Source organism: Leucoraja erinacea, chromosome 18, assembly GCF_028641065.1.
Source record: "Leucoraja erinacea ecotype New England chromosome 18, Leri_hhj_1, whole genome shotgun sequence".
Taxonomy (NCBI): Eukaryota; Metazoa; Chordata; class Chondrichthyes; order Rajiformes; family Rajidae; genus Leucoraja; species Leucoraja erinaceus.
Window position 1 is genome coordinate 17,416,272 of NC_073394.1, and position 24,473 is coordinate 17,440,744.

The 24,473-nt window shown below is 41.2% G+C and overlaps 1 protein-coding gene across 10 annotated transcripts in view; it reads right to left on the bottom strand.

Moving 5' to 3' along the window:
- Nucleotides 1–24,473, bottom strand: part of LOC129705702 (serine/threonine-protein kinase BRSK2) — a 702,405-nt gene that overhangs the window by 117,803 nt on the left and 560,129 nt on the right. For all 10 annotated transcript variants that reach the window (XM_055649416.1, XM_055649414.1, XM_055649422.1 and 7 more), the window contains exon 7: nt 11,534–11,602. In XM_055649416.1, the coding sequence (XP_055505391.1) occupies nt 11,534–11,602 (69 nt within the window). The remainder of the gene's footprint in view (nt 1–11,533; nt 11,603–24,473) is intronic.

The window sequence follows — 24,473 nt, forward strand, 5'->3', positions numbered from 1 at the left end:
TCGTGGTATCTTTAAACTGGTATAGTGCTGGTAGTCCATGTCACAAAAGCATATCAGAGGGAGAGAAATACAAAATAACAAAATCCTCCAATGTATTTGGTTTCATTTTCTCTCTTTTCCAGAGTACGGTTGACTGAAATACAGGAATAGAAAGAATGGAACAAGGAGGCGGCCATCTGTACTGTAAAATGATAATTTTGCACAATGATAATGTTGTGTCAAAACCAAAGTGACACAGGTAGTAGTCAAAACAAACAAATGATGCAAGACATTAATGAAAGGTTATTGGATGATCTCTACAATAATACAAATAGTCTTGACAAAAGAAATATAAATAAAAATAAAACAAATAACAATAGGTTACACTCGTTCCTTTGCAAATGCTATGCTATGTTGGTCAACCACTATTTGCACGGGAAACAACGTAGCCTGGGGTAAAAAAATAACGTGGGGTGTGTAAGATAACAAAATCCATTTGGTTCTAAATTGCTGTTCAGAAAATCATCCTGTCAATTAAAGTCAATTTCTCTGGAGTTTAGGACAACACATCCATCAAGAAGAGCAGAGTTAAACTAATTACTCTTGGAGTATTGCTTTCGCCGTTATAATGGTCTTTTGCCTCAAATAGCTCAGGTAATCAGAAAAGTGAAGGAAATAAAAGACAGCTTTGGCAATGTAATAACTTTGATACGTTGAATCATCTGGGATTGTATTTTCTGGTTGCTCAGAGTAGATAAAGAGGTGCTGCATCAATGAAAATAAATCAAATGTGAAGTGAAAGATCTTGGGAGTATTTTAATACTGGCTACGAGCAGAAATTGGGACAATGGACATTTATAATGGTCAATTACCCACCTGACCTTACCACACTTCTGTAAGCGGGTGAGGCAGCATCAATGGATCGAAGGAATAGGTGGCGTTTCTGGTCGAGACCCTTCTTCAGTCTGAAGTATGGGTCTCGACCGGAAACGTCGCCTATTCCTTCGCTCCATAGATGCTGCCTCTCCTGCTGAGTTTCTCCAACATTTTTGTCTACCTTCGATTTTTCCAGCATCTGCAGTTCTTTCTTAAACAGTTCTGTAAGCTGTGATTTTTAACAGAGGAGAGTCACATTATTGGGACCACCTTTGCATATACAGATTTGTGTTTGCTGATGTTTCGGAGACCAAGTCCCATTTTATCCGTCTTCAAAACAAAAGGGTCAGGAAAGAAGACTCATTGAACTATTTAATTTGATTTCCCTGTTAATGAGAAAGAGGAGTAGTCTTCCACATGGTCCTTAACTCGTTGGTTGAGATGCCCATCTGACTTCACCTCAGTCATTAGAGACATAGAAAAAGTGAAAGGTCTGAGGTACTTGGGGTAGGGGAGTCTAAAACTAAAGGGCACAATTTAAGGTGAGAGGGGGAAAAATTTAACAGGCACCTTTTAAATGGCAACCTTTTTTTACACACAAAGCCTGCAGCGTAGAGTGAATGAAGAAGTGGGAGAGGCTATTGCAATTACAAAAACCTGGTTACGGGAGGGACAGAACCGGCAGCTTAATATTCTTGGGTACAAGTCCTGCAGACAAGACAGAGATGGGGGTAAAATAAGAGGAGGAGTTATTTCATTGATTAAGGGGAACATCATGGCAGTAGTCCAAGATGACATTACTGAAGGATCATCTGGTGAGGTTTTATGGATAGAGCTGACAAATAAAAAGGGGATGATCACCTTGATGGGATTGTACCATAGGCCCCCATTTAGTCAATGGGAATTTGAGGAATAAATATACCGGAAGGCTATAGACCACTGCAAGATTAATAGGGTTGTCATGGTGGGAGACTTTAACATTCCCAATATAGACTGGAACTGCATAGTGCCACTGCCATAGACGGGGTGGACTCTGTCATGTGTGTTCAGGAAAGTTTCCTCGGGCAATATGCAGAGGGCCTGTGGGGGTTGCAAAGAATTGATGGGGCTTGCAGAGAATTGCTGGAGTGAGTTTTGTTACAAACTGTTGACTTCTTGAAAGGAACAGTCTGGGGACTTGAGCACAGAGACAACGAACAGCTTGTGAACTCAAGGTTACAACTTATAAGAACCGAGACAAAACTGTGAACAACAACCCTTCACAGGTGGAAGGTAATGAGGTAATGCCATCCAACCCCCTGGGATCACAACCAATAAGGAAAGGACACAACATAATTGGTTTTGAGCCAGCAAGAGGTGCCACAAAGATTGATAGCCTAATTCATCCTAAACAGATACAAAAGTCTAGTTTTCAGTTCTTTGTTCTGTAAGTTCAGTAGTTTTGTACTGTAGCTTTGCTCTGCAATTTTGCCCTGTAGTTTTTTACTTTTGTTCTGAAACTGTAACACCTGTAAACTGTAAATAAAGAAGCCTTGTAACTTGCCCCCGCACATTATTTAAAACAGCATGCTACAACAGGGCACTACAAGGGGACAAAACTGGCGAGTAGAGGGGAGAAGGAAATCAGGAAGGCAGAAAGGGAGCATGAGATGGTTCTGGTAGATAATAGTAAAGGAGAATTCAAAGATATTTTCTGAGTATATTAAGGGTAAAAGGGTAACTAGAGAGAGAAACCAAATTGTCTGCCTATGTGTGCAGCTACAGGAGACGTGCAAGGAACTGGGATTGGATCTTGATCAGCTGGGAAACTGGGCAAAGGAATGGCCAATAGAACTTTATTCCGACAAGTATAAGGTGTTGTATTTTGAGAAGTCAAACCAGGGCAGGACCTTCTCAGTGAATGGTGGGATCCTGGGGAGTGATGCAGAGCAGAGGATCTTGGAGTACAAGTATATAGTTATCTGAAAGTAGCATTGCAGGTATATAAGGTGGTGCAGAAAGCTTTTAGTTTTTGGCACATTCTCCTTCATCTGCCAGGGAATTGTATAAAAGCAGAGATGTTATGTTACAGTTGTACAATATGTTGGTGAGGCCCCACTTGGAGTATTGTGTTCAGTTTTGGTCAGCCTGCTGTAGGAAATATGTCATTGTGTAGGAAAGAATGCAGAGAAGATTTAAGAGTATATTGCCAGGGTATAGGGAGCCTGGGTATAGGGAGAGGTTGGAATAGGGATTTATTCCGTGAAGAGCAGCGGCTGGTATGTGATCTTATATGGATGTATAAAATCATGAGGGGAATAGATAGGGTGAATGCACAGAGTCCTTTCCACAGGATAGGAGAAATGAAGAACGAGAAAGCATAGATTTCAGATAAGAGGGGATGACTCCATTATGGATGCCAGTGTTCGGCCAGTTGAACTCACTGATAGAGATACCAAAAATAGGGTAGAACTGATGAATGCAGCAAAGCTCCAGTGTGTGGGCAACATCATGTTTCTAGGGCTGAAAAATAGTTATACGTCCTTGGTCAAGCTGTTGCAATAAACATTAGTACTATCATATACCTGACAAAATGGAAAATCTATTTGGCTTAACCTGTCCACAAAAAACAGGACAAATTTAATTTGGATAATTACTGACATACCAACCTCAATCATAAAATGATGGAAGTTGTCATCGACAGTGCTTCAAAGCTCTTTGTGCTTATTAATAATAATATCACTTATTATTTTGGATTTTTGCCAGGACCACTTACCTCTGGACCTCATTGTAACTGTGGTCCAAACATGGAACTAACAGCTAAATCTAACGACTAAGTGAATGAGACGTTCTACCTAAGCTCAAGTTAACTGTGTGGGTAGCAAAGAGCACAGTTAAAATTGCAATCAATGGAAATCGAGGAAAAAACTGCCCAATAGCCGGATTCACAGACCTCGTTCCATATATCTTAAGTTGATTCCTCAAAGATGTCTCCTGCCTTAGAAGCTCAAAATTGGGATGTTATTTGATGATACACAATGTTCAATTCCATTCACAACTCCTCAGAAAGTGAAAGCCCTCATCTTACAAAATTCAAGCCCAGACTGATAAGACAAATAACTTTTATTCTACATGTGCCAAGCAACAAGTATCGAGATGAGAGAGTATAAATATCTTTCCTTGTTAATCAATGAGGTTACCAACAGTGAGACCATTCCCATCAATGGGCTGGGGTGAGTGTGATGATCACTGTTGACCGGAAGTGTAACGAGCCCCATAAACATCCCAGCCACTTGAGCAGGTCAGAGCTACGTATCAAATGATGAATGATTCACACCCTGATTTCCCAAAGCTTTTCTACTATCTACTACCCAAATGTCTCAAGAAAATAATGTCTAACAATTCAAATAATTGATTATTTTATGCTTCTAAAGTAAATTTTAGATCAATCTCTCAAAATTAATGTAACCCTATGGGTTTTTATAACATTAAGAAATAATCAGAGCGCTCTCTGTATTCTTCAGGTTAAGATCAAGCATCAAATGCAGGACGCCGTGTGTAGCAATTTGTCCTTAGGCCATGATTAACGGTGGATATAAATTAAAGGTTTCTGATCAAAAGACAACCCCATGTAATTAATGTCAAACGAAAAGAAGCAGAGATCATGACCCATATTAAATAATGATGAAAGAAAAATGGCTGTTCTAAAATGTCAAATCATATGTTCTTATTATGTATAATAAGTTTAATATAATTAAGTTCACCATAGTCCCAAATTGTAATGGAATATTAACACACTATTTCTGCAGCTGATTCACAACAAAATCAAAAGGGAAATGAAAAAAGACAGTATGTATTTTTTCCTTTGGAAAATTAGCAACTCAATTTAAATTAACAATCTATTTCTAAGATGTTGTGATGCCCCAACTTTGGAAAATAAGGCTTCTGTTAAGTAAAATAACATAAAATATTCCGATACCAAATATTCATGTTTTCAGTGAATTGCAACATCATACTTGACACAACATCGACGAACATATTTATGCAAAAAGGAAAACCTGTAAAGGTAGTTTCAACTTATCTGCATTTTACAAGTACTTTGAATATACATCTATTAATATTAACAGCATCTAGATAGATAGATCTGGCAAAGAAAAGCGATTGATGATCATGAGAGATAGAGCAGTGTTTTTTCAAACTGAGGATAGGCCATATGGTTTGTAATCTATATCTCTCAGCAGCAAGCCCTTAAGAGATTCAAAAATTCGAACCCACTTGCTAGCATTTATGTTCAGTCATGGCAATCTGAATCTTGATACCAATCTTGATTAATTTCATATTAGTTGAAGCTGATGAATTGCAATTGCATAAATGGTGCTAAGACTTAAGAATAACAGATTCTACTCCAGAGCAATATCATGACAAATCTAGAATAGGAATCAGGAATTTAAAACATTTCATCTACTTAGGAGTTATAAACAGAGAAATGTAGAAAAATAGGTGCAGGAGTAGGCCATTCGGGCCTTCGAGCCAGTACCGCCATACAAAACTATCGTGGCTGATCATCTAAAATCAGTACCCCATTCCTGTTTTTTCTCCATATTCCTTGATTCCTCTAGCCCGAAGAGCTAAATCTAACTCCCTCTTGAAAACATCCAGTGAATTGGCCTCCACTGCCTTCTGTGGCAGAAAATTCCACAGATTCACAACCCTCTGGGTGAAAAAATGTTTCCTCATCTCAGTCCTAAATGGCCTACCCCTTATTCTTAAACTGCGACCCCTGGTTCTGGACTCTCCCAACATCAGGAACATATTTCCTACATCTAGCCTGACCAATCCTTTAAGAATTGTATGTTTCTATAAGATACCCTCTCATCCTGGTGGCCGATTGGGAAAGGGGGAGATGCAGCGAGACCTGGGTGTCATGGTACACCAGTCATTGAAGGTAGGCATGCAGGTGCAGCAGGCAGTAAAGAAAGCGAATGGTATGTTAGCTTTCATTGCAAAAGGATTTGAGTATAGGAGCAGGGAGGTTCTACTGCAGTTGTACAGGGTCTTGGTGAGACCACACCTGGAGTATTGCGTACAGTTTTGGTCTCCAAATCTGAGGAAGGACATTATTGCCATAGAGGGAGAGTGCAGAGACGGTTCACCAGACTGATTCCTGGGATGTCAGGACTATCTTATGAAGAAAGACTGGATAGACTTGGTTTATACTCTCTAGAATTTAGGAGATTGAGAGGGGATCTTATAGAAACTTACAAAATTCTTAAGGGGTTGGACAGGCTAGATGCAGGAAGATTGTTCCCGATGTTAGTGAAGTCCAGGACAAGGGGTCACAGCTTAAGGATAAGGGAGAAATCCTTTAAAACTGAGATGAGAAGAACTTTTTTCACACAGAGAATGGTGAATCTCTGGAACTCTCTGCCACAGAGGGTAGTTGAGGCCAGTTCATTGGCTATAGTTAAGAGGGAGTTAGATGTGGCCCTTGTGGCTAAGGGGATCAGGGGGTATGGAGAGAAGGCAGGTACGGGATACTGAGTTGGATGATCAGCCATGATCATATTGAATGGCGGTGCAGGCTCGAAGGGCCGAATGGCCTACTCCTGCACCTAATTTCTATGTTTCTATCCTTCTTATTCCAGTCAACCCATTCTTTCATCATATGTCAGTCCCACCATCCCGGGAATTAACCTGGTGAACCTATGCTGCACTCACTCAACAACAATAGTGTCCTTCCTCCAATTATGAGATCAAAATTGCACACAATACTCTAGGTGTGGTCTCACCAGGGCCCTGTACAACTATAGTAGGACCTCCTCGCAGCTAAACTCAAATCTTCTCGCAATGAAGGCCAACATGCCATTAACTTTCTTCACTGCCTGCTGTACCTGCATGCTTACTCTCAATGACTGATGTACAAGCATATCCAGGTCTCGGTGCACCTCTCCTTTTCCTAATCTGACACCATTCAGATAATTACCTGCCTTCCTGTTCTTGCCACTAAAGTGGATAACCTCACATTTATCCACATTATACTACATCTGCCATGCACCTGCCCACTCACGCAACCTATCCAAGTCACCCTGCAGCCTCATAGCATCCTCATCACAGTCACCCAGCTTTGTGTCATCCGCAAACTTGGAGATGTCACATTTAATTCCCTCGTCTAAATCGTTTATATTGTAAATAACCGGGTTCCCACCACTGAGCCTTGTGGCACCCCAGCCTGGCATTTTGAAAAGGACCCGTTAATTCCTACTCTTTGCTTCCTGTCTGCCAACCAGTTCTCTATCCATGTCAATACTCCCAATACCAAGTGTTCTAATTTTGCACACTAATCTTTTGTGTGGAACCTTGTCAAAGGCTTTTTGAAAGTCCAGATACACCACATCCACTGGCTCTCCTTTATACATTCTACTTGTTACATCATCAAAAAATTCTGGAAGATTAGTCAAGGGTGATTTCCCCTTCATAAATCCATGTTGGATCCATCCATCCATGACCAATCTTGTTTTCCAAATGCGCTGCTATAACACCTTTAACAATCGACTCAAGCATCTTCCCCACTACCGATGTAAGGCTAACTGGTCCGTAATTCCCCGTCCTTTCTTAAAAAGTGGTTACATTGGCTATCCTCCAGTCCACAGGAACAGATCCAGAGTCGAGATAACATAGGAAAATTATCACCAATGCATCCACAATTTCTAGGGTCACCTCCTTGAGTACTCTGGGATGCAGGCCCTGGGGATTGATCTGCCTTCAGTCCCAACAGTTTACCTAACACCATTTCCTGACTGAAGAAGGGTTTCGGCCCGAAACATTGCCTATTTCCTTCGCTCCATAGATGCTGCTACACCCGCTGAGTTTCTCCAGCATTTTTGTGTACCTTCGATTTTCCAGCATCTGCAGTTCCTTCTTCCATTTCCTGACTAATGTGGATTCCCTTCAGTTCCTCCCTCCCACTGGATCCTCAGTCCCCTAATATTTTTGGGAGATTGTTTGAGTCTTCCTCAGTAAAGACAGAACCAAAATACTTGTTTAACTGTTCTGCCATTTCTTTGTTTCCCATTATTAATTCACCTGTCTCTGATTGTAAGGGACCTATATTCGTATTCACTAATCTTTTCCTTTTTACATATCTAAAGAAGCTTTTAGAGTCAGTTTTATATTCCCCGCAAGCTTTCTTTCATGCACTTTTTTCCCTCTCTTAATTAACCCCTTTGTTCTCTGTCTCTAAATTCCCCCCAGTCCTCTGGTTTGCCACTTCTTCTGGCCAATTTAGATGCCTTTTCCTTGGAACAAATGGTGCTAAGACTAAAGAATAACAGATCCTACTCCAGTGCAATATCATGACAAATCTACAACACGAATCAAGAATTTAAAACATTTCAACTTTTTAGGAGTTCTTCTGGAATGCTAAAGGCATGACGCAGTGTCCATCAATATATTTTTTAAAGCTGCCTGTGTTCTTCTAGTCAGAAGAAGTCTGAAGAAGGTCCTGACCTGACCTGAAACGTTGCTTATTCATGTCCTCTAGTGATGCTGCCTGATTCATCAGGCACTTTGTGTGTAGCACTTTGTGTCTTTTTCTGTCAATGCTCTAACATTTTCATGAAGTCTAAACTAAACTAAAAGTTCTTCATTACCTTATATTTTAATCTTTCATATTTTCATCTGACAATTGCAATAATAAAGTAATCCAAATGCCCTAAAGTAATTTGTGACCATATTTCTGGCTGTGAACTAATCAGTAAACCAATGAACTGTGAAACGTGACAAAATGAAAACCTGAAAACTAAGTGTAATTTTTATGCTAGGTTACTTTTCAGTATACATGAGATTACCTGATGAAAATGAAATGTTGCACAGGCGGCAGACTGATGCCCAGCTCACAACTGTTAATCTGAACAGAATATTGCAAAGGAGGAATCGGACAGGTATGGAGCATCAACATGCCATGTCAGGGTGAGGAAAGGTAGATCAGTTTCAAAATGCCCTGACCTCAGCAATAAACCATAGACAATAGGTGCAGGAGTAGGTCATTCGGCCCTTCGAGCCAGCACTGCCATTCAATGTGATCATGGCTGATCATCCACAATCAGTACCCCGTTCCTGCCTTCTCGCCATATCCCCTGACTCTGCTATCTTTAATAGCTCAATCTAACTCTCGGGACAAAACATCCAGAGAATTGGCCTCCACTGCCTTCTGAGGCAGAGAATTCTACAGATTCACAGCTCTCTGGGTGAAAAGGTTTTTCCTCATCTCCATTCTAAATGGCCTAATTCCTAAACTGTGACTCCTGGTTCTAGATTCCCCCAACATCGGGAACATGTTTCCTGCCCTAGCGTGTCCAATTCCTTAATTATCTAATATGTTTCAATAAGATTCCCTCTTATCCTTCTAAATTCCAGAGTATACAAGCCCAGCCCCTCCATTCTATCAACATATGACAGTCCCACCATCCAACGTCCATGCTACCATCAATCACTTATTGACACTAATCCTACACTATTCCTATGTTTTACTCCCACTTTCTCATCAATTCCACCCAGATGCTATCATAAGAGGCAATCTACAGAACCAATTAATCTACTAAACTGCACATTTTTAGGGCGTGGGGGAAACCCACAGGTTCACAAGGGTAACTAAGACTCCACATGCAGTGAGTGCCCAAGGTTAGGGTTAAACTCTGGTCTCTAGAACTGTTGAGTAGGCAGCTCAATTACCGGTGCCACGGTATTGCATTTTCTGTTCTTGTCCAGGTTACTGTAGACTTATTCAATGAAACACACAAAAGGATGGCGTAATCTGGAACACAAAGGTCCATTACCAATCTGCCCCTGCCGTACAATACAACCAACTGGTGATAAATAGCCATAATGAGACCGTTGAAAACGTGGAGTACTTCTCAAATCTCGGAGGCCTCTGTTCAGTAAATGTAACCATCGACAATTAAATTCTCCATCACCATCAATGCATCAGCATAGTGTCACTTATTATCAGAAGAAAAACGTGTTTAAAGATCAATACCGCATGGTCTAGGAGGCAGCAGTGATCCCTGGTTTCCAATATTCTTCTGAAACTATACTACAACTGCCACCTCAACGCACTGGGGAGATACCAGAGATTTGCGATTCTGCAAAATCCTGGAAACATTTTATCGGGATGCATCACAGCATGGTCTGGGAGCAGCTCCATCCAAGACCGCAAGAATTTGCAGAGAACAGTGGATGTGGGCCGGACCATCACACAAACCAATCTCCCTTCCATCGACTACATTTTCACCTCACATTGCCTCGGCAAGGCCACCAGCATAATCAAGGCGAGCCTTTCCCTCTTCTCCGCTCAGGCTGTCTGAAGTACAGCTGTTATCTGGCAACTGAACCAGTGGAGGACTCAATTAGAATCATGTATTGTCTTTCTGCTGACTGGTTCGCATGCAACAGATGCTTTTCATTGTACCTTGGTACACGTGACAATAAATTAAATTCAAACTCAAAATTTGCTGGCAGGGTAAGTGAACCAACAACAGCACCAGCGTAATATGCACAGCACTGAGACCATGACTTGGTTTGCTTTGAGGCTGGACTCCCAGAAGAGACACTCTGCCATGTGAAGGGATTACCAGGAGATTAAATTGAAAATTCACAAATGTCAACAAAACTTCCTCATTAGAATCTTCAACATCTACTGACTCCCACGATTCCTTGGATGCATTCTCCATAGTACCATGAACTTCAAGTCTATGATCTGGGAACACACAGCAGCTCAGCGGAAGCAGTGAAACAAACCCACACCTCACAAACTACCCCCTGATCCGTTGTAGAAGAGATGGCATGTTGCACATTGGCCTTATCAGTCATCTCATACACTAGCAAACTGGAATGCAAACAAGTCACCCACTATCCCAAGGGACTGCTTAAGAAGACACCCTCCCTAACTTCATGCACTCAATTATTTTTGCTTAATTGCTAGTCATAACACTAATAGATTATTCCCTGATCTATATGAATTCTACCTAAGTAATTTTGTATCTCTTTTAACTTAACCTAACATTTAAAACATGAAATGCTCTCACTGAATTGAATCCAATTAGAAATGACATTTCTACTGTTGCACATGCATGATCTGAATTCGAATTTCTTTCACTCATCATACAGTATATTGAATCATTGCAGATCATTGCAAAACATCAGTTCAGCCGTCCTTCTCACAGGCATAGTATAAATGTATTTAAAAATCGACTGATCAAGTGGTTCCTTTGGAAAAACTAGCCAAATATTCCATTGAGGCTCCAGAACTTGATAGAATTTTGGTTTCGGCAGGCTAACCCGAACAGTACAGCATCATCTCACTTTAATTGCTGAAGGTATCTGATAGATTACTAGGAGCCAAATATATCCACCAACATCTCTACACGTGCAGACAATCTGATATGGAGGCTAGTGATAATGCTGTCAAATTAAACCCTCTGGGTACCGCACTCACCGCTGTTTTGCAGCACAGCAGCACATCTTCACAACAGAATAACTTGAACAAATGCACTGCATAAAATTATCATTAATTCCAAGAGCAGAAATGGAAGAAAATAGTTGAAAGTACATTAAGCCAACACATAACAAAACGGTAATCTTCTACGCATCAAAAGATCATTCCATATTTTTCGGATGGAAGTAAAATTCTTTAAAGACTTACCACCAAGAGTGCAAAAAGGATGACACCACAGCTCCAGACATCTGCTTTTCGACCATCATACTTTTCTCCCTAAATGGAAAACTTCAATTCATTATTTTGTTCATGTCTGTGCAACAGTTAACATAAATATCCTGTCACAACACCACATTGACGTTCTTTTAATTTTCTGCATCATTATCATCATGTTCATCGGTCTGCATCTCTATGCAAAGTACTGGAGCTTTTACCTGGTGTGGCAAGGTACCTAAAAGGAAAGTTTTGCTGATTTATATTTGTCTTTTGCTGGAGAACCTTAATGTACCTGGGAGCTATCCTGGTGTGTTTTCACTGTGCAAGAGCTACACAGATGTACCTGGTTAAACAAGTCATTATGCATGCTGATAATTGTAATCATTTCTGCAGCCAGCTGAAGAACACCCAACAGAATAGGAGCTGGCTCAAGGAGCACAATTTTTTAATATTTAAAATTAATCATTATTTTCAATTCAATTACTAACAGTGTAATAGAGATAGAAAGGTTTGCTTAGTAACAATAAAATATCATACATTTGTGTATTTATCAGTGAATATTAAGCAAAAATATTCCACCCCACTTCAGATTCCAGAGAATGGTACACATTAAGATAATGAAACACAGGCAGATGAATTCACTTCCTGTCAACAGACTAATGAATTCCCTGGAGATCTGTACTGCATTCTTAACTTTTCATTATGTTTGTGAATAGATGAAAAAATAAGGAGTTGCATTGCCAAGGTTATACTGAATTAGGAAGCATTGTGGAAGAGGGAGCCAGATTACAAAGAGAAAGAACTAGATCAAGTGGGTTAAAAAAAATGTGCATTGAGGTTTAATATTCTCTTTGATCATCCCCTTTGAAAATGTCTCAAAATCATGCAGAAACAGATGGCCTATCCCCTATCTTCTTGTGTGTTTGCAGAATAACAGGATGGGTACAGAATGGAAAGGGGCCATTTTGCCTCTCATATCTGCATGGGTTCTCTGCAAGAGCCATCCAGCTTCACTTCGTCCAGAAATGTTTCACGTTGCACACTTATGCAGCTTATTTCTGAATGCTACACTTTATTTGTTCTCCACTAACCCCCCCCCGCCCCCCCATTCCGGTTCATTCCAGACTTTAACAGTTGCTCTGTAAAAGAAAAGATCCTCGTGTCACTTCCGACTATTTTACCAATGACCTTCCTTCTATGTCCCTTCATTCTTGCCTCCTCCTCTGACAGCAACAGTTTTACTCTATCTACTCTGTCTAGACCCTTTTAAATACTTCTATAAGCTTTTCTGAGAAGCTGTTTGTACCACGAAGAATATGCCCAGCATTTCTAGCCTACTAATAGACAACTAGTCTATACGGCCAGACTAATGTTTGTCAACCCTGAAATCTTTACAGCAGTTCTTTGTTTCTGGAATCATTTCACTCCTCTCCAAGGCATTTTACTTAGTTCTTAAAACATGGTGCCCTTTAGGGATTGTTAACCATTGTTCAGGAATAATGTGGACAGCAGACAAATGAGAAGTAGTCTTCAAAGTCCAGATACGACCTTGGTAAGGCCATCAAAAAGGCCAAAAGGGACTTCTGCTCCAAGCTGGAGGATGAGACAGGTGTTCGGCAGCTGTGGCGGGGCCTGAATGCAATCACCTCCTACAAGGCAAAATCAGGAGGTAGCTCGAATGTCGGCGTAGCACCACTCCCTTGCTGAGCTCAATGCGTTTTACGCAAGCTTTGATAGGGAGAACACTGATGGGCCATCTCGAGCCCCCATTCGCTGTGATGGTATTTCAGTCACAGTCACAGAGGCCGCCGTCAGAAGATCCTTCAGAGGGGTAACCCTCGAAAAGCGCCTGGACCTGATGGTATACCCGGTCGTGTTCTTAAAAACCTGTGCGGACTAACTGGCTGGAATTTTTACGGACATTTTCAACCTCTCACTTCTGAGGTCTGAGGTTCCCACCTGCTTTTAAAGGGCATCAACTATACCGGTGCCCAAGAAGAGCAAGGTGACGTGCCTCAATGACTATCGACCAGTGGTACTTACATCGGTGGTGATGAAGTGCTTTGAGAGGTTGATCATGCAGCAAATCAACTCCTACCTCGACAAAAACCTGGAACCACTGCAGTTCGCCAACCGCCACAACAGATCAACGGTGGATGCAATCTCGCTGGCTCTCCACTCCGCTCTGGACCACTTAGACACTAAAAACTCATATGTCAAGCTGTTATTCATTGATTACAGCTCGGCATTTAATACAATCATCCCCTCCAAGTTGGTTACCAAACTTGCAGAACTGAGTCTCTGCGCATCCCTCTGCAATTGGATCCTCGACTTCCTCATTCACAGACCACAGACTGTTGGAATTGGTGGAAAGGTGTCAGCCTCGATAACAATCAGCACGGGAGCGCCACAAGGCTGCGTGCTCAACCCCCTGCTGTACTCACTCTATACTCATGACTGCGTAGCCGGTCATAGTGCGAACACCATCATCATGCTCCTCAGATGCTCCTCAGCTTCTTCCCGCAGGCTATAAGACTGATAAACGGACTTAGCCCCCTGCCAAAGTATCGCGCACCAACCACCAACCTGGACACACTGCAGCAGCTGTCGATCGGAACGCCTGTTGATGTTTAGTAGAGAGTAGAGTGTTTAATTTAATTTGTTCATGATATATGTATTTTTATTTCTATTTACTTGTTGTTATTTGTACTGCACACTGAACGGACACTGGTTGAGCAACGTTTTTTTGTTTCCTCTGGGTATGTGAGTACTCAGGAAATAACAATAAAGATATACTGATACTGATCAAGTTCGCTGACAACACCACTGTTGTGGGATGTATCACTGATGGGGACGAGTCAGAGTATAGAAGAGAGATCGACCGACTGACTGGTGCCAGCACAATAACCTGGCCCTCAACACCAGCAAAACCAAGGAACTGATTGCGGACTTTGGAAGAGGTAGGATGGGGACCCACAGTCCCGTTTATATCAATGGGTCAATGGTGGAAAGAGTAAAGAGCTTCAAATTCCTGGGCGTGCACATCTCTGAAGATCTCTCCTGGTCCGAGAACACTGATGCAAATATAAAGAAAGCACATCAGCGCCTCTACTTCCTGAGAAGATTATGGTCGGTATGTCAAGGAGGATTCTCTCTAACTCCTACAGGTGCACAGTAGAGAGCATGCTGACCGGTTGCAACGTGGCTTGGTTCGGCAACTTGTGCGCCCAGGAGCGGAAGAGACTACAAAAGTAGTAAACACTGCCCAATCCATCATCGGCTCTGACCTCCCTACCATCGAGGGGATCTATCGCAGTCGCTGCCTAAAAAAGGCTGGCAGCATCATCAAGGACCCACACTATCCTGGTCACACACTCATCTCCTCGCTACCTTCAGGTACAAGGTACAGGAGCCTGAAGACTGCAACGTCCAGGTTCAGGAATAGCTACTTCCCCACAGCCACCACGCTATTAAACTCAACTCAAACAAAACTCTGAACATTAATAGCCCATTATCTGTTTATTTGCACTTTATCTGTTTATTTATTCATGTGTGTATATATTTATATAATGGTATATAGACACACTGGTCTGTCTGTATTCATGCCTACTATATTCTGTAGTGCTGAAGCAAAGCAAGAATTTCATTGTCCTATCTGGGACATGACAATAAACTCTCTTGAATCTTGAATCTCTTGAAAAACAGTTCAAATATAAAATACGAGCAGTAATCAACATGGAAATGAAAAGGACAGCTATGTAACCAAACTGCTGTGTAGAGAGGCCAGGCCATTGGCTTTCAGCGGGAGGCTGTTCAAGTGATATGGTTTGTAAACTGACATGACCACGAAACATTCTTGTATGCACAGACCAAATAATGAGGTTTATGTTAATTGACCTACATCAAACCAGGCATCAGACATCTTCAGCCAAGGTAGACAAAAATGCTGGAGAAACTCAGCGGGTGAGGCAGCATCTATGGAGCGAAGGAAATAGATGACGTTTCAGGTCGAGACCCTTCCCCAGACATCTTCAGCCGTTATTTTGCACCATTGTGATGAGATCAAAGCATCGTTGTGGCAGAAATCAAGGAAAGTTCCAGAGCGAACATTTCGTCATTTAACACATCAATAATTGTATTTGCCCTGTCTATCAATCATTGAGATATTTGTGTACCCAAAGAGTCGATCCTCACAATAATAACTTTGGTGTTTGGATTTTCAGTCCTCAGAAACTTTTAGACAGTCCCTATGGATTACTTTATCCCATTAAAGGTGTTTGAACATTCTGAGGTATCTTGTCAATTTAGGATTAGTTAGTTTAGTTTATTGTCAGACACACCAGGGTGCATGAAATTTCTTGTTCACAGAGTAAATTGTAATGATAAATCATAAGATTACATAGGAGCAGAATTAGGCCACTAGTTCTATCCCGTTCTTGATTAGTAAGGGTGTCAAAGGTTACCGGGATAAGACAGGAGAATGGGGTTGAGTAGAAAGAGTAGATCAGCCACGATCAAATGGCAGGGCAGATTTGATGGGTTCTGCTCCGCCATTCGATTATGGCTGATCTACTTTTCCTTCTCAACCTCATTCTCCAATCTTCTCCCCGTAGCCTTTAATAATCAAGAACCGCAGCGCCAGGGACCTTGGTTCGAACCTGATCTCGGGTGCCATCTGCACCAAATTTGTATTCCCTGTGACTGCGTGGATTTTTTTATGGGTTCTCCTGTTTCCTCCTACATTCCAAAGACGTGCAAGTTTATAGGTTAATTGGCTTTTGTAAATTGTCCCTAGTGTGTAGGATAGAACTAGTGTATGGATAATCGCAGGGCGGTTGGCCGAAGAGCCTGTTTCCATGCTGTATCTCTACACTAAACTAAACCTACCAATCTCCGTATTAAAAAGACCCAATGACTTGACCTCCATTGCCGTCTGTGTCAATGAATTCCACAGATTCATCACCCTCTGGCCATAAAATGATCCACATACATTAACCCAATCATCCCCGGGATCATTCTTGTGAAACTCCTCTGGACCCTCCCCAATGTCAACACAACTTTCCTTAGATACGAGGCCCAAAATAGCTCATAATATTTCAATGTGGTCTGACCAGCATCTTACAAAGCCTCAACATTACTTCGTTGTTTTTATATTGTTAAAATGAATGCTAACATTCCATTTGCCTTCCTTCTTATCTTTCTTTCTTTAGTCGGAGGGTGGCGAATCTGTGGAATCCTGCGGATGTTAAGTCAATGGACATTTTTAAGGCAGAGATTGGCAGATTCTTGATTAGTTTGGGTGTCAGGGGTTATGGGGACAAGGGAGGAAAATGGGGTTAGGAGGGAGAGATAGATCAGCCATAATTGAATGGTGGAGTAGACTTGATGGGCCGAATGGCTTAATTCCGCTCCTATAATTTATGAAATTACCTACTCCACCTGCAAAGTAATATTTTCAAAATTCCTGCACCAGCACTCCCAAATCCCTCTGCACCTCCAATTTCTAAATCCTTCCCCCATTTAGAAAATTGTTTATGCCTTTTTCCTTCCACCAAAGTGCATGACCATCCACTTGCTACACAGTATTCCATTTTCTATTTCTTTGTCCACTGTCCCAACCTGTCCAAGTCCTTCTGCTTCTTCACCTCTGCCTGCCCCTCCACCTATCTTCATATCATCCGCAAACCAAGCCACAAAGCCATTAATTCCATTATCTAGATCATTAAAATATAACATGAAAATTAGAGAACCCAACCCCAGCGGAACACCATTAGTCACCGCCCGCCAACCATAAAAGGCCCCTTTTATTCCCACTCTTTGCCCTCTGCCAGTTTTCTATCCATGCTAGTAAATAAATGTAGTCGATTACAACTGGTAATTTATCAGCCAGTGTATAACGAAATGCATGTGAGATTCAGGATTATCACCTAAACTTCATTAAATACACTAATGCCTTTCTGTGAAAACAGCCTGCCATTTTCTGCTTTATCTGGCCTATGTGTTGGCCCAATCTCCAATGACCAATAATCAAACTGGAGGTGGGAAATAAAATCATCTTACTGACATTTTGAGAAAAAAAAATTGCTGTGATAGCTCATAATCATGGATGACCTAAGTATTGGTAACTTTTCATAGAAGATTCACCAGGATGTAGTCTGGTCACAATAAGTATGGGGAGAAATGCCATAGGTTGGGGTTGTTTTCCATGGAGTAAAGGAGGCAAAGGTGACCTGATAAAAGGATATAGGATTATAACAGGTATACATAGGGTGGATAGTCAAAACCTTTCTTCTACTATGCTTATCAAAAACAAGAGGATATCATTTTTCAGGGAAAGATGGGAGTTTAAAAATAAAGTAGCAGTAGGTTTTTTGAAACATAGAAAGCAGTTGATCTCTGGAACATATTGCCAGACAAAGTTATGGAATCAGATGCAATTACTATATTCCAGAGGCATTTACACACGCACGTAAATGGAAAAGGCACAGAGGGATATGGTTCTAATGTGGGTAAATAGGATGAGTGTAGAAAAGCGTGGATGTGGTGGGCTGAAGGGTGCATTTCTGTGCAATGCAGCGTAGTGACTCTTAGCCCCTTTTTTCTACCCTCTTACCTTTCTCAAATTATAAATACTGGATTTAAATTAGTCATGCAGCACAGAAACAAGCCCTTTGGCCCGACTTGCCCAAGATGGCCCATCTACATCAGTCCCATCTGCCCATGTTGATCCATATCCCTCTAAACCTTTCCTAACCATGAACCTGTCCAAATGACTTGTAAATGTTATAATACTGGCCTCAATTACCTACTCTGGCAACTCGTTCCAAATACCTGCTACTCTCTGTGTGAAAAGGTTGCCCCTCAGGTTCTTAGTAAATCTTTCTTCTCTCACTTTAAACCTCTCCCCCTACCTCTTGATTTCCCTTATCTGGGTAAAAGACTGTGAATTTACCTTGTCTATATCTACACAGCTCTATCAGATCACCCCACATAATCCTGCGCTTCAAGGAATAAAGTCCTAGCCTGTCCAACCTCTCTCTATAGTTCAGGTACTCAAGTCCTGGCAACATCCTCGTAAATATTTCTGCACTCCTTCCAGCTTAACACCATTCTTCCTGTTGCATTGAATTTTATTTGTAAGATAAATGGAACAGCATCTCCTCCATTTATATAGTGAGGCTAAATGCACACTGGAGGAATATTCCACCGGAGTCCTTGCAACCTAACAACATGAACATTAAATTTGCCAATTTTAGGTAACACTCCCCCTTTTTTTATTTTCCACTATTTTTCCTGTGCTTTTCCACAACCCAGTGTGCACTCATTTTGTTCACTATCATATCCCCCTTTTCTGCTTCCACCTGTCCCCTTCCACCTATATCCCTCCCCCTGGTTTCACATTTCTCTCCTCTATCTTACCTTACATTTGTTCACCCATTGCCATTCAAAACCCCCCCTCACCTGTATCCACCTATCACTTGTAAGACTTGCCCTGCCCCCACCTCTTCTTTCCCATCCCACCTGCAATCAGTCCGAAGAAGAATCCTGACCAAAAACATTGTCTATCCATGTCCTCCAGAGTTGCTGCCTGCTCCAGCACTTTTTAAAAGCTTTTGACTGCCACTTTAATGTGAATAAGACTCCACTATATGCATTAAATTAATGAATTTGGGTTATGAGAATCATTCATGACTCTTTGGCCATAGGGTGGAATCATAGCACTTTTGAAACCCTCAGAAGAGGTGACTATTTTGACCCCAGGCAGATAGAAGAGAAGATTCAGGGAGGTGCTCAAAGCTTCTTTGAAGAAATGCAGCATGTCTGTTATTATTTACTGAGAATCTCTGGTCCACGACCGCACACCACGGGAGAAGAGACATTTGAGGTTGCATTAGAACCTTGAGACAATGCACCGGGAACACACAGAAAGCTTGTATAAGCAAAAGATGGAGCAAACCACCTTCCAACCCCCTACTCCTCCCAACCCCCATCAGGCACCTCCTGTCATAGAGTCATACAGTGTGAAAACAGGCCCTTAGGCCCACCTTGCCCAGGCCAATTAGTCCCACCTGCCTGCGGCTGGCCTCTAAACCTATCCTGTCCATTTACCTGTCCAAATGTCACTTAAACGTTATCGTAGTACCTGCCTCAACTACCTCTTCCGGCAGCTCGTTCCATATGACTTATATCCACTTATGTTCCACGTCTTATCTGTGGAGGAATCTGCATTTCGTATATTGACAACCTGAGAGCCCACAAAGCTGCACAGGAAGCAAATCATCCTCAACCCCGAGGGACTACCTGAGGAGTACGAGGTTACTCATCAAAGAAAGCATCAATTCGGTATAAAGTTTAAAGGTGGGATAGAACTATGCAATTTACTTGTTTCTCGGTTTTAAACAAAGCCACGGAGAAAGAAATTGCATTTTTGAAGTATGAAGCAAATATCCCCCTGCCCCAGGATACAACTTGTTGAAAATTCTCAAGGGATTGTTATAATGAGGTATGATTGTATCAAACTGCTGAAACATATAAAAGATTTACAGCATTCTTCACATTACTATGTATTCAATGTGTCACAGACTTTGAAGAGAATATGATTATGAATATAATCTACATTTCTATCTGCATGTTCCCATGCATTTATTATCAAACAAAGTTTCGCAAATGAAGTGCCAGTTACAGCATTGTCCCAGAATAGTTACTCTAAAGATAGCTGAATCAGAATATTTGTATTCATTTGGTAGTTTTATTTTATTCCATTCTTTAGAGTGACACACATAGGGCCAACATTGGCTAGTGGAGTTTTCGATCTATCAGAAAATAAAGACCACCACCCATAATGTCTGAAACATGAAGATATATCTGCAGTGAAAGTAATAAATATTTGTATCCAAGTCTAGGCTTGGCATTGGGTCTTTTAAATCGGCTGTAGTAAATAATGGGTTATGAACACAAATAAGCCCTAGCTTGCCTTATCAATTCTGCATTACAACAGTTAGTTGTTTCTGGGTATTGCTTGAGCTAAAAAGCCAACCCATCGAACTGAAATGCAATTTTGCTATGCTGCCTCAATACAGCAAGTTTACAAAATTAATTTGTTTGAAAATTCTGAAAAGTTTCAGTAATTTAGTGGTCTGCAAAAGAGTACAAAAAAAACAAAGAAAGAGAACAATATTATGTACAAGAATTAAAAAAATGAATAATTTGTCATAGAAATCGAAAACTTTACTATCTTCAATGACATTGGTGGAACAATGATTCTCAAGCATCAATCAAACGAGGAATCTGAAAACATTGAGCATAAATCCGGTAAAGAAATCTTTCAATAATATACTTTGTAGCAAAGTGTAATGGATGTGGCTGGAATTTGCTGGAGTAGGAAATTGCATGACATTTCTTGCTCTGTGGGCAATTTCTTGCATCCTTCAGCTCAAAAGCTTTTACTTGCTAGAAGTGGGTGTTGATGACAGCACAGAAAGGATTATTTGATACTTTGATGAACTACTGGGCTAACATGCAACTCCTTGAGATTTAAGAATCACAGAATAAACAGTAGACGGAATGAGAAAGGGGTTAAATTAGATTGGGCGAGGTCAATATTAAATCTGGTAACAATATTAGGAATAAAAAAACCCATAAAGAAAAATTCAATAAAGGGGAGGAAGAAATAACAGAAAGAAAAAGTAAATAAGTATTTAAACTTAAAATGCAAAAATACCACGTTCAGTGTCCAACTGGCATCCCTTTCACTGTGGTGCAAAGAGATTTGGATAATATATTGGCAGCCTCAGGAGAGTGGCTAACAAATCGAAAACAGACAGAGCGGATATATCGGTCATTTAATGAACTGGTAATCAGTAATTAGTCAGGTGCTACTCGTTATACTATATTAATGACTTGGACTGAATGTTGTGGGGTATCGATGGGTTATTATGTGAATGAGCATGAAGTTGGCAGATTGAGAGATTAGCCACTTTAGGAGGAAGAATAAAAAAGCAAGCTGTGGAATGCTATTACAAAAATGTTGCAGTGCAAGGGGATTTGGGACTGCTCGTACTTGCAACACCAGAAGTCATCATGTAGGTACAGCCAAAGGCAAAGGAGTACGAACTAAAACAGAATAGGGAAGTTTTAATCGAACTTTACATGGCACTAGTGAGATACAATGTGGGGTACTGCAAACAGATTGAGTCTCCATATCTTTAGGAAGGGTATATTTGCATTGGAGGTAGTACCAAGAAGGTTCACGGTTGATTCCTGGTAAGTTGAGTAGGTTGGGCTGACACACATTGCAATATAAAAAATGGCAGCTGATCTTACTGAAATGTATTAGATACTGAGGGACGTTGACAAGGTGGATGCTGGCAATCTGGAGTGGATGTTTCCCACTCAGGATGTTTCCCACCCAGTGGCAATATGTAGAACTGGGAGGCGTAGCTTCAGAATAGGTGATTTCCCTACAACCCTTCCCACAAGGCAAAGATATGGAGGAATGTTTTCTCTGGTTATGAGTTTCTGGAATTTTCTACAAAGGGAGATGTGAAAGTAGTTAGAGATTGAAAACACTTAAACGACAGGGTATGGGGAAAGATCAGGAAAGGGATGTTGAAGCAAGATTGGATCAGCCATGATCTTTCTTAATACCAGCGGGTCAATTGATCTGTAAAAGCTAAAGCCAGGTGTGAGAGGCGAGTTAAAATGATTAGCAAACATGATTCCACGTAACCCTCCCCTAACCCCCTCTCATTCTTTTAATTTCTTTCTTTCTCCTGCCCCTGTCCCCACCACGGTGTGCATACATTTCTCCCACCTTTCCCCACCATTTCCCACCACCCCAGTCATACTGCTACTTTCCCTTCCTCCTTATGCTCCCTTCCACAAGTTCCCCATTTTCCTTCTAATCTTGCTCTTGCTCATCCATGCTGAGCCCAGCCACCCATATCTCTTCCTTTGGTTTTACTTTTCAACTCCTCCTCTTCTTTACTTACCTGAATCCCTTTTGTTGCATTTTCGCCTCTAACCTTTATCACTCTACCATTGTTACCATTCGCCAATCACCCACCCCCTCCCCCCCCCTCACTTATATCTACCTATCACTTACCAGGCTTTGCCCAGCCCCTACTCACTTTTCCAGCTTTCTCCCCAATTCTCCATCAGTCTGATGAAGGGTCCTGACCCCAACGCTGTCTGTTCATTCTCTCCATAGATGCTGCCTGACCCGCTTCGTTCCTCTGGCATTTTTCTTTTGCTCAACTGGTTTTGCAACTGTTCAGTAAATGATCCACACAGATTCCTTAGATAATATTCGAGCATGAGTGGAAGTAAACCTCCGTTTAAAAGGAACCCCTTATAACGGATTTCGGGCTATAGTGGATGGATCTGCCAATGCTAACCCTGGCGTGCAAGGTGCACCAGTGAAACCTTTTTCACACACTGCACAGTCCCGTTGAGGCTGCTGTTGTTGTGGCTCACATTGTAGTCCCCGACAGGACGCGCTTTCTTGAGGCCACTGATACCGACAGGACGGATTAGGTCACCGTTGGACTCCGTGGGCTGGAGGTAGGTACACTCTCAAAATTTAAGTATTCAAATGATCATTTAAAATGCCATCCATAGAGGGCTTTTATGTTTGGCACGGCCATGGTGGTTTGAAGGACCTATTCCATCACCTTTCGTCTATGAAAATGATATAACAACTTTTATACAATTCATAAAGTAAATTTGAATATGTAGCAACATAACATAGTGGTGATCAGATGCTTTTTTCATGATTTTGTTGACGAATAAATGCAAGCCAGAACACTTGGGAAATGCACCAACTTCTTAAAAATTACTGGGTTCTGTATGTCCAAACGAGCAAAATAAACCGTATCAATGACAAAGCTGCACTTCCTCTGCGTCTAAAGGTAAAGAGGCAGATCGAAAGACAGGTGGATATAATGTGCATTTCAAAACCTCGGACAATGATACATCAAAGTAAGGAACAAATGCTTGGAATTTGGATTCTGTTCTCTAACCACAGACTCAATATTTGTTTATGCAAACCCTCAATATAGTAAATAGCAGCGTTGCCAACGGTGGCTGTATCTCAACTTCTATACTCTGACTGATGAAGGTCAAGGTGCCAAAAGCCTTTTTTACCACCATATCTACCTGTGGTGCTATTTTCAACGAACTATGTGCTATGTGCTTGCACTCCAAGATCCCTCTGCTCTACAACATTGACCAGAGCCCCATCATTCACTGTGTAGGCCTTACTGATGTTAGTCTTCCCAAAATGCAACACCTCACATTTCTCTGTATTCAAGTCCATCAACCATTCCTGAGCCAACCTGCCCAACCAATCAAGATGCTGCTGCAATTGTTGACAACCGCTTAACTAACTACAATACCACCCACTTAGTGTCATCTGCAAACTTGCTAACTATGCCATATACATTCTCAATTCAAATCATTGATATACATTTATTCATTATATGAAGAAATGTAGTAACGTTTTGTTGAAGCTCTGACCTCGTAACATCATAGGTGATAGGAGCAGAATTAGGCCATTCGTTCTATCAAGTCTACTCCACCATTCAATCATGGCTGATCTATTTCTCCCTCCTAACCCCATTCTCCTGCCTTCTCCCCTCAACCCGTAACACCCGTACTAATCAAAAATCTATCTTCAGCCCACTTTTAGAACTAATTTATTTCAACTAGAATATTTTAGGACATTGCAATGCTACCAGCAATTTTGACCTCCAATGTTTTCTAATATTTAATACCCTTATTTGATACACCGTGTGACTGAAAGAGTTTGCTTTATCTTGTTGTTCCAAATCTGGGGTTATTCTCAAATAAATTGAGAATAAATCTGTTACGTGATAACGGCACAAAGTATAATCTGTAAACTGTGATGATACTAATTATCTGCTTTTTTTTT